Below are 12,125 nucleotides of genomic sequence, written 5' to 3' on the forward strand. Positions count from 1 at the left end.
CAAATATAGCCTCTGCCAAAACACAGACATCCATTTCACAGCAATTGAAACCCTGTTTGAATGTAAGCATAGCTCAGCAGTAAAAAAAATAAATAAATAGATAAAATAAAATGTCGGAAGCACTTTCTCAGATCAGCGGTTTGCTTGCTTGTTTTACTCAAAAAACTGATTTTTGCCAGCTCAATTCCACTTCAGTATAATACAAAAACCTTCCATTTACATTTTGCCTAACTTTTCAGAACGTTGTTTTGTTGATGTTTACATTTTTTATAATAGTGCTGCAATTTTTCCAAGAGGTTTAATCGTAGAGTTTGTTGTTCATTAAATATATTATATAAAATACTGATCTGCTTATTACACTACAGAGTTAATATCAACCTTTTTTAGTATCATTAAGATGTTGGTATTTAGTGTGTCCTGTTTTATATATATATATATATATATATATATATATATATATATATATATAATACCAGGTTGACAAATTAAGTCCTTTCTTTTTGGGTAATATGTGATAGAATGTCCTTCTGCCTGTCTTCTAGTCGACAATACCTTTATAAACTTGCAATCTGAGATACTTTCATTCTCTGGCGTTCTTGACTCACTTTGCATGTTATCTCTCCAGGCATCTAGACAACCACCGCCTGTGGGACCCGAATGAGTTTGCCGTTTCCTGTTTCCGGATCATTATGTACTCCATACAGGTAGGATTACTGAGATTACTGAGAGAAGCACACACAGTATATACCAACCTGCCAGCCATTGTGACCTGAAATATACTTTCTTTTTAATGTGTAAATATTGATCCATTGGCCTATTTAATAAGTTAAATGCAAGGATATTATGCTGTGGAAACTGTATTCTTGTTTATATTATTACATGCTTTGGAGGACATCCTGAATAAAGCCATGTGTTTTCTTGAAAATACAACTAAATTAAAAGAATTACTGACAAAAGAAATTATTATACCAACCCCAAAAAGGATATTTGTAACAATGATAATGATAATGATTGGTGGTTGGTGGTGCTTGTGGTGGTGGTGATGATGATGGTGGTGGTGATAGTTGTATGCAAGATGATAGCGATGGTTGTGAATGTTGTGTTGATGTTGACGACAATGTTGCCAGTCACCACTGACGTCCTTGTACTTTGCCCTTTCACTACCTTAATACTGATTTACAAGCGCCATTGTGTATTCTATGTAGATAATGCCTGATTGAAGGCAGATAATCCAATACTGGATAGTTGACCTTTTACATTAATCCCAAAGGTCACATTGCTACATGCTGAGAGTCTCCAGGCAAAGAACATATGAAGGACAAAGGAAAGGGCCAATGCTGAGAGAGTCGTCAATAGCAGACGTGCCCTTCAAAGTGAAGCAAGCTGAGCTTCATACATAGCAAATCTGCTTGAATCTGTAGACATTTGTACCTCTTAGATGTCAGGCCCGTCTCTGTAACTCCATGGGGATGCTATACAAATATAACTCATGTCACACTGTGGAAGCTTCTCTCGGCAGGCTTTTTGCAGTACAAGAAGAGATACATCCCGCTGTTCAGGTTTATTGTAGGCAGTGTTGTATAGGCTTTGAAATTCTTCAATTTCCAGCAAGAGCAATCTGTAAACCCAGAAGGGAGCCTTTGACCATTAGTTATTATCTTCAAAGATCTTGCAATTGTGACCTATTCATGTTGGAGGCATGCTGAGCTTGACCATGAGATGGGTGTTGTTGTGAAAAGGTGATTGGTCAGAAACAAACAGTGCCTCCCAGATATGGCGCATTGAAATTCAATAAAGGCTACAGCCTTGTGAGACCTGGAATTAACCGTGCAGACTAAAGGTTGTCTAGTGTCTCCAGAGCCATCTCTGGAGACACTAGACAACCTTTAGTACATTGATGCAACTTTTTTGCCTATTTGAGGTCAGGGACAGCCAAGTTTAGTAAATGTTAAGTTTAGGCCCACCAGAAAGTGGTGACTGGAGACAATCAAACAAAAATTTTACTATTTAATACAAGCAGACATTTATATGAATGTGAGGTCTTTCCACCAAAGCGAAACAGGTTTAAAATATGAATTACAGCAGTTGATTTAATATATTAAACCAAACAAATTAAATATTCCCTGAACCAATACATACTTATACTGAGGTAAATATGACCAGATAGAGGGTTAGGTAGGATGTTGGAAAAACCAGAAAAACTCCCTATTCTTTACAGTGCATTGAAACAGAGACTTAGTGTATGTTCTCATCCATATGCAGACATCTCCTGCCTGTCACTGTACTGAGATATTGGTTATTCTGTTCGGCCCAGGGGAAAGACCACTGGCACTAGCCCACTAACATCTCCTCCAGGAGCGACTTTATTCCCCCAGCCAAGTCTCCCATCCATGTACTCACTCAGCCGTGCCCTGTGGAGCTTTTTCCCTTTAGGCAGGAGAGTGTCACAGGAGAGGTGACTCCTGACAGCAGTGTGAAATCTCAAATAATACTGCCAGCTCCAGGCGTTGTCATTTTTGATAGTCAGATTCCACTAGAGTGGCAGGTGGCTGGAAGCTTTCACAGATTCCAGTGTGCATAACTCTTGTGTGAGTGTTGTGTGTGTGTTAAAGGCTAGTGTTGGAAATTGGGCCATCCTGTTGAAAATATAATACCACTCAAACCAGAATATCTCCACAAACATAACTGGCCTTTAATATATCTTATGTTCTATGTCAAGAAGTTCAGGCTATAGAAACAGAAATTTCCAAGACTTGCTCCATCAAAGCTTTCAAACAAGAGTGACTCATGCAACACTTAAGAGATTTGACCTTCTTTTCTATTTTGAAATTTCCATTGTAAGCTGGAAGAAACACATAAATAGAGCTGACACCTGGCTGGGTTTGAATGTTGTGTACATTTCCTTTTTTACTGAGCAGACAGGAGCTGACATTGCTTGCACTGTACCTGTGCTGCACACAAACCTGCTAGACCCATCGTCAAGTAGTGTCATTATAGAAGCAATGTACTTTCTTATCCTGTGTGCCTCAATTTAAATATTTATTTATTTGACTCTGTTTTTTCACAGTCGGCCTCAATGATCTACAACTGTGAAAGCAAATATGGTGTGTTTCTAAGTTTATGTTCCGCATGTAAGATGCAAGTAGTCTCCTACTAGTCATTATTTAGCATTCCACATTTAGCACTGTTTTGTGATGAATATAAATGAAGAGTTTGTTGTAGCTCGCTCATAAGTATTTGTATGTTACTACATTATGTGTAGTTTCTCATTGTCTTCCACAGCCTGTGCCGAACATAATATACATTTTTAGCGGTGGACTTCTGAACTAACCAGTCCACTTTCCTAACTATTACTGCATGCTGAATCACTGGCAGTCCATTTTATTCACCCCTGCCAAATTAAGCCACTTGCTAAACCGGCCCACTCACTTCACAACAGAAGCGCTGAGATTCTGTTGTTTCAATAGTCAGTTTGCAGTCTTCCTGCCACCTAATGTGTGAAGGAAACGGGGTACTTGTGCAGGCTGGATGTGCATAATGACTTTGGCATTGGCTTCCCTCAAACATGTGGGGTGTAAGTTTTTTTTTTTTGTCAGTTTCACACAGCAGTTCTTCTTTTATTAGATTCATTATTTTGATAATTTGACATTTTTCCTCTTGTCTTTTTTGTCCAACTTCATATCACAAGTATGTGTACTGCTGTAGTGATAAAAAGGTGGGCAAACTCTGGGCATGCGTGGCTGCCACATTGGCTGGGCCCAACTTTGCGTGGCCAGTTTACGCTGCAGTGCTAAAACAAGCTGACCCTTTTTTAAGATTGGCAAGTTAATTACTGTTCACCTCTGGGCTGGCATCAATCCCTTCTTCAGATCAATCTAGACACTTGGCAGTATAAATACGTGTAATTTGTTTCCCATTAAATCTTGTAGTATCGATTTACTCAAATAAATTCTGTCCATAACTGTTCCATAACCCTCAATGCAGTGCCCTCTCTACTAGCAGTATTTAAATGGTTTGAGCAATAGCACTTTTATTTGTTCTTTCATACCATGGTCATAGATCACAAATGGAAGTAGCCTACAGTATCTAGCAAGCCAGTGCTCAATAAGCAGGCACTGCCATCTTAACCTCCACTATGAAGCTTGGGTGAGAGAGCATATATTCATATCAGTATTTATAATATATTGTTCTATATTGAAATAAAAGTCCAGTTGAATGGGAAATACGCATTTTGGTGGTTGTTTCATACCAGTTGGCTGTTTCAATGTTTGGTTGTTAGTTGGCCAAACTTACCATTAGATATGATATTGTGCAAACCAACTTGTCACTCTCTGGCTAGCTAGCTTGCCATCATAGCTAGCTTCTTCATGCCTGGGTGGCTATATCACAAATCTGGGTGATCTCAGCCGAAATAACAGCCTACCATGCAGAAGGGGGGTGCACTTGTGTTTGTTGGGGCCAAACAGTACAAAAAATTTAAAATTTCTTATGTTAATTTTTATTACATTTGTTCGTTCCGTTGCGTGTAATGGTCTATATATAGCCTAGTCTGCTGTACGAGACGTTTTATAGAGATGTGGGTCACAATGATGACATGTCGCTCTCATACAATATTGTTAAAAGATGTAGAAAACCTGGAATAATAAAGCATTAGCGTAACTTTGTGGAAAACTGCAACAATGTTAATGGTTAAACAATGCTCTTAAACAAAAAATAAGTGAGCAAATGCGCCACCTCATTTTAAAAAGCTGGATAAATGGCATTTACGTACACATTGATAGTGTTCAGAGGTCCTAAATCTGTTTCAATCTTAAATCTGTTTCAAAACAAGTTGGTGCCCATTGGACTTGCTTAAACCTGATACAAAAATGTAAGGACAAAGTAGCTGATTAAAATAGCTGATTAACAGGAGCTTTGGGAACAGCCAGGCAGGATGGAATAGCAGGATAGCTGTGCCTTTCCTGTCCTGTCCCTTTTCTCTTAATCCAATGGCAATTGAGACACCAGCTTCAGAGCAGAATCAGTGCCATACTGGAGCATCACTGGCAAACCGGAGTCTGTGTGAGTCACGTCCCAACCGGTGCAACTCGGCCCCCAGGGACTTAGTCACCGCCAAGCTGGTACGAACGCACTCCCACTCCCGGCACAGGCTCCGACGACGCGAGCCTGCGCTCCCCCTTGAAATGAGGCTACGCCTGCATAAAGATCCATCAGGAAGCTGTCTTACTTTCGAGCTCGTGCTGACACCCACTGGCTTTTATCTCAGCTTAAAAAATATGTGTGGGATGCCTTTTTGCCTGTGTATACGTTGGCAAGCCTTGGTGTGCGTGTGTGTGTGCATATGGATTTATGTGTATGTTTGTGTGTGTGTGTGTGTTCTGGATAATTGCACTGCAGCAGCAGATTCCATAACTCTCTTGTCAAGAACTGAGATGTCAGGACAGCATCTGTAAACCCCTGTTTTCTGTTCTGTGGAACACATCCCCAGACCTTCATTGCTGGTCTTTCTGTTGCTCTCCATTTCTACTTTAATTCTCTTTGGATGCAATCAAAATGCCTTACAGACATAAAATATGAACCACTAAAAAACCAAAGTGCCTATATTTGCATAGATCAACAAGCCTTAATTACATAATAAAATGCTAATAGCAGCCTGTTTTATATATAATCTCACGTAATGTGCATTTTTTACAGAAGCATTCCCCATTTGATGAATATCTCTGTCTCTCCCTCTCGCTCTGTTTATATCTTTCGCTCACACATGTACACGCCATATTCTGTGGTTTTCATCTGTTGTTTTTTAATTGGCTGACTTTTCCTGGAGTCCCCAGGTGGCCAGCGCCACTCTTAAAGATAAGAGCCAATCGATCCACAGCAGCAGGGAGTGTCTGTCGAGCCTGGTTTGAGCAGATGCAAGGGCTTCTGGGTAATCTGTCTGGATTTTTGTTTGCTGTGTCTGCACAGCTTCGTAAAGGCAGCCAGGAGAGATGCGCTCTGAGATATGAGCCTGAATTGAGCCAGAACAGGACACACGGAGACTTGTGCACGGCATTGATTTGATAGTTTGTTCTATGAAATGGCCAGGGACCCTATTCTCCCTTTTCCATTGCTGGTCGAACAGAGTGACCATTTAAGAAACCTAAAAGGTTATCTCCATGTTTATAATGTTTATAAATTGAATACCCATACTAATTTATTCCAATAACAAAAAATTAAGATATTTTGCAATGTGAAAACAGCACAGTTTATTGATATTACAATCTTCAGGTTTGATTTTTAAACGCTTAATTCTTATGATAGCTCAGTGGTAGCATTAGTAGAAGGAGGCTTCAGAAACCCTATAATGCAGGGGTCTGCAACCCTGGTGCTGTAGAGCCACAGGCTGTGCCGGTTTTCCGTGTTATTCTGCACTTAATTAGAGCAATTGATTACACAGTTAACTCACTTCACCTGGTTAATTGGGTTTGAAATGGGTGCTGATCTTAAGGTGAAAACAAACATCAGCAGAGCCTTTGGCTCTCCTGGACCAGGGTTGTAGACCCTTGCTATAATAGTTGGATTTACCATCATTTAGTCACTGCCTGATTTTACCCAGTCAAATTGTGGATTAAGTTTTATCTGTCATAATTTTGGTTCAGGTATACTCTTTCACTTTTAACTTATCAATGCAAAACTATATTAACTGCTAACTTTCAATTTAGGTTAATGTGCGCTTTCATAACCGCTATATTGAAAACACAGATAAATGTTTTGTTGATGCATGTTGTGCTTTTAATCAAAAATAAATGAAAACTTTAAAGATAACCTTTTGTTCCAAGCGCACTCAGATGATTATACCAAATGATTGGTATTACGTATTTTTTTATTGAGATAAGAAACATACACTGCTGCTTCCTTACCACCACATTACCACCATCAGACTGGTTTCCAAGCACAGTAATCTTGTTGGAAAAACCTGATAGTACTTGTGAAGGGTAAGTGTGGTCTTTGTGCCCCTGGTTTAGGCCCAGCACTCCCACCATGTGATCCAGCAAGTCTTGAACCACCTGGATACCCACAGTAAGGACACACCGCGGGTGCGAGCCGGCATTGTGCAAGTCCTGCTGGAGACGGTCGCCATAGCGGCCAAAGGTTCTGTTGGTGAGTTTGCCGAACGTCTGCCAGCCCACGTAGCTTATTTGCAAAGACATTGAACCTCCATGCGCAGCCATAGTTGACAAAGACGCATGCCATAGCCCATTCTTTTTCTAAAAACATTTTAAAAAATGACAGTTCATGATTGCTGTGTGGAGGGAAAGGTACAAAAATGACATGCATATGAATTCAGCTTAGTTGTTCACATTCCCTGGTTTCCATGGTATTGAACAATGAATTCTGTTGCCTTTGTGCCTTGGAAGCTTCTAGATGTGTCTTGACACAGTAGCCAAGTCCACAGCAGTGATTTTAAACCAACATGTGCTGAGCTGATAAGTACAGATACACCTTTTCACATGCAGAATGATATAGTAGCAGACAGTACCCGTAACCTGACACTGCAATCCCCACTGCTTTGGGATTTTATTATACATTAACCCCCCTCCCCAAAATGCATTATTCATTAGACTAAAATGAGTAGCGCTGTCAGAGAGGATACAGTAATAAAGTATGATGTAATGATTAAAAATCGACCACCCATGTCTTTATAAATTCCCCCTGGAGACCCAGTCCCCTTAACAGATGACCTATCTGACCACTCTCCTTTCTCTATGCCTCCCAATGCCACATGCAGGACTCAACATTTCAAAAAATACTAACGTGTATACCTGGATTAACCCATCTGCTTCCCCACCAAACCTTTGGTTAGGTACGTTTAAGGGCATCTGACGGCGATGCCGTATCTGAACTTTGACCCCTTCTGGCCTTCGGATGCCACAAACCATGCTGGCATCGTAAATTTTGTCGATTTGTTTGGCACAAAGCAGGATGGGTCAAGGCGTCTATCCGGCATCGACTGTACTTCAGTCAGAAGTGACCTTATGACATGCCCCCCCACCACCCCACAGGTTGGAACTCCACCCCCATAGGTCCTCATTCCTCTGTGTTGTGCAGTTTATCATACCTCTAGTAGTGGTGAAGTTGTGGTCAGTACCATATCTGTACGTGTTTATTTGGCATTATGTTCCCTTTAGCTTATTTTTCCCAATGTGCATATTGTATATTCAGAGTTGATTTGTTGTTGCACTAACTGAATCGGATAATAAAAAGCAAAAAAAAAAAAAAGATTATAGGACTAAAACGCAACAGCCAATCAGCCGCAAGAACAATTCAGATCTGAATATTTGAGCTAATATTAAATATTTTTGCATTTTCCCATTACTGTTTCCATTAGTGCCTAAGCCATTATTGTTAGTGTTATTAGTAAATACTGTTATATCTGAGGTTGCATAATGCATAATGCAACATTAAATTGTGCTGCATTTTTAATAATTATGACAATGATGATGATGAAATAATATATTTACAAGAATATATGTTGTATTTTTTCTAGAGAGGTATTCTGCAGAGCGGGAATGATTTCATAAATATACATATTGTGTTCAATGATATATAAAAGAGTCTGCTCACTATGGAGGTGGATAGTCTATTGTAGCTTTTAATGATGTGAATCTTTTCCATTAGCTTATCAAGATGTAAATGTGTATCATGCCACTGAGGTAGTTTGCATTGAATTGATTGATAGATGCCCTGTACATTAGAGAGACAATCACCAATTAATTAGTTGCATTCTCTTTTGACCTGTTGCCCCTGATGTGCATTAATATGCCTGTGGTAGAGTACAGATATGCAGGCTATGGTGCTTTGGACTGACAGTTCAGAAATGCTTTAGTCAAATAATTCCTGGAATCCCTTGTGTTAATGAATACAATTTCAGTTAATTGCTGAATGACCATTCCCTCAGAATACAAACTGACCCATTTTAGTCATTTGCATTCATGTCATACAATCACCAGACTTGGTGGAAAACAGAACAGTTGACATCTATTTTTAAATTGGAAACATAGCACCCTATGCTATGATTTTGTGAACACAAGTGTTCTTGAAAACGCTCTGTCCTGCGATATAGCGTTAATGTTAGGTGCAGATTGTGCTTACACAGAAGAGTCTTTTTGTAGGTTGGAAATTACAGCCATTAAATCCCAATCTGTCTCCTATGTAAAACCCTAAAGGAGGTGGAATTACAGTCATTATTACGGTCATATTGCAGTCCCTGCACAAGCCAAGGGTGAGCCGTGTAACCTCCGCCATTGGGTGGATGACTGCTGAGCGGGTGGTTGCATCAATTGTTCAGATAAGCAGAATTGGCTTAGAGTACATTAATGTTACATCAGGGATGTTAATGCAGTGTAAAATCAATGATCTGATTATTACTGTTGTTAACAGTCTCTAGTGTCACTTGTCTGAGTGGAGTCGGTCTGAATGAACTTATCTGACCGAGTCTTTAGTGAGGTTTGCACGGTTTGCGCACTGCGGTGTTGGCCTCTCACCCCTGGAAGCATGCTGTTTGTCCCACAGGCCCCACGGTCCTGGAAGTGTTCAACACTCTGCTGAAGCACCTGCGCCTGAGCGTGGACTTCGAGCTCGGCGAGGGCTCCCGCCGCAACTCCAGCACCAGCGTCACCTCCCGCTCCAAGGAGAACGACGAGAGGATCGTCCAGAATGCCATTATTCAGACCATCGGTTAGTGAGGGAAAGGAGGAGGGTGTGTGTGTGCATGCGTGTGGGCATACGTGTTTGTGTTTGCTTTTTTTTGTTTGGGTTTGTTTGTGTGTGCGTGTGTGTGTGCATTTTTGGGTGAGGGGAGGTTGTCCGATAGTCACGCCACTGCAGTTACAACGCAAAAAATAAAATGGCTTTCCATTTGCATCCAGAGAACTCATTTTTATGAAAAGCTCAGCTGCAATGTATGAGTGTAGTTTTGAGCAGTTAGAATTTAACAACAGATACATATCTCTGTCCAAATGATAGGAAAGCACTTTTAACAAGGTCTGTTTTGAGGATGCAAAGAACCCCTCGCTTTGGCAAATGCAACTGTCACAAAGGCTTATTGATATTTTGGAGCATCTGGCTTGGTTGGTTAGCATTTTCTGGGTTGGGTGTTTATGTGTGCTGATTGGTACAAATGCATGGCACAGAAATTTAAGATTCCACCACTGGAAACCCATGCTTTGCAATGACAGTGTGCTTGATCATGAGGAGATTATAGGGAAAAAAAAGATTTTGTTAAATATGTTGTGGGGGCCACCTAAGAATGTTACTCCAGTAATAATATCTTATTTAAATTCATCATAACAAAACAAGCAGTCAGGATATATTTATTTTTCAATCGCATTTTCCTTGCGGCTCTAACATAAATAGAGCTCAATGAAATTCAAAAATAGAGCACAACAATAACTTTAAATAAATCAAATGAAATGTTGTCAACAGCAAAGTAATTTCTAGCCCTTGCAGATAATTTTGTTAATACAGACCAGCGGTTAGCCTGTACTGTGAGTTATTGTGCAGTGCAAACAAAGTGTCACCTCGCCGAATGATAAAACTAGTTCCAGAAAACCTCTATATTCTCTTTTTAATGGGTCAGAAATTAGGTAGCAGACAAGCCCAAAGTGCCAGTTTATAAATCTGTGATCTAAGTATCGTCATATTTGAGACCTTACAAGATCTGCTTCCCTCAATGGTTTTTTAGATGTGTAGCTTGTACAATCCACATTGTGATTTCTCTTACCTGCCAGTGTAGGGGTGAAAGACCTTGCATCGCTGAATAATGGCATTATGTAAACCAGTCCACTAGTTCTATGAATGTTCTATGAATGTACAGATAGATTCAAAATGAAAAATGCCGGCAGATAAGGTGACTCACAACTTCAAAACCACTTCAGAACATTAAATCATTGGCAGTCGGTGGCAGCTGCTTGAACTAAATGCTTATTGTGCCTTTCATATGCCTAGACTGTTCGTGAAGTATACTAAAATTACTATTAATATCACAACCCTCTTTTGAAAAATAGCTGCATGTGCTTGTGACTAGAAAGGGAAATATATTTTAAGGATGTCATTGAATAAATAAGCAAACTGCAACATTTGTAAGAGTGTGCTATTTACCCTGCTATTTATAATATCTTTATTATAATTATGATTGCCATTATTAGATATATTAGATATATTTATTTTATTAGCATGCATGTCCTGTTTAACATTGTAACAGAATACATTTAATAATTTAAAGAAAAAGGAGCACCTTTTTATGGTTGTTTGGCAGCAGTATTTTAATGTTAATTTCTTAAGTCAAATAAGAGTAGCTGGTGAGCATCAGAGCAGAAAGACAGGCTTCATAAACAAAGAATGGGAAAAAGGATGCCTGACGCAACCGTTCAGTTAACAGAAAATGTAAAGCGTTCTGATTGGCCAGTGCACAATCACTTCTTTGCCACACCCAGAATCTAGACTAGATACTGAAAGCTCTTATACCTGCACTAAGGAAGCAATTGAACACTCCTGACTAATCAGAAATATCTGTCTATTTGTCCAAAACATTATTGTGCCCTGAAATTTGGGTGGATAATACGTAAAAAGTGTTGTAATTTCTATATATGAGGTGAAACCAAAATGTATAAAAATTCCATACACAGAGCCAAATCAAGAAAAAAAATAACTCTTTGTCCACAACTTTATGGAGCTCCCTACATATTTGATTAAAATGTAGGGAGCTCCATAATTTCTCAGCTCGGTTTGTGTAAAAACCCAATGAGCAAAAGTGGGCATGATGAAGGCACACATATTTGCGATGGCTTTCATTTTGTAATTTTTCACAGGATTCTTTGGCGGTAATCTGCCGGACTACCAGCGTGCTGAGGTGATGATGTTCGTCATGGGCAAAGTGCCCGTCTATGGAACCCCGTGCCATACGCTGGACACAGTGAAAATTGGGTAGGTTACCTTGGCAACAGGATCTATAGTCATGAAGAAAATAGTCTGTTACTGCAAATGCCCATGCTGATACGTGAACTTCCCTAGCCTGTATATGAATATTCCAAGTCTTAAGGGCAGCACGGTGGTGCAGTGGTTACTGCTGTTGCTTTGCAAGAAGA

General features: G+C 39.8%; 1 protein-coding gene across 2 annotated transcripts in view; it reads left to right on the forward strand.

The window, feature by feature from the left end:
* Window positions 1-12,125, forward strand: part of efr3a (EFR3 homolog A (S. cerevisiae)) — a 112,338-nt gene that overhangs the window by 72,816 nt on the left and 27,397 nt on the right. For both annotated transcript variants that reach the window (XM_064346865.1, XM_064346866.1), the window contains exons 9-12: window positions 626-704; window positions 7,005-7,140; window positions 9,553-9,717; window positions 11,850-11,964. In XM_064346865.1, coding sequence (XP_064202935.1) covers window positions 626-704; window positions 7,005-7,140; window positions 9,553-9,717; window positions 11,850-11,964 — 495 coding nt within the window. The remainder of the gene's footprint in view (window positions 1-625; window positions 705-7,004; window positions 7,141-9,552; window positions 9,718-11,849; window positions 11,965-12,125) is intronic.

This window comes from Anguilla rostrata, chromosome 8 (genome assembly GCF_018555375.3).
Source record: "Anguilla rostrata isolate EN2019 chromosome 8, ASM1855537v3, whole genome shotgun sequence".
Classification (NCBI taxonomy): Eukaryota; Metazoa; Chordata; class Actinopteri; order Anguilliformes; family Anguillidae; genus Anguilla; species Anguilla rostrata.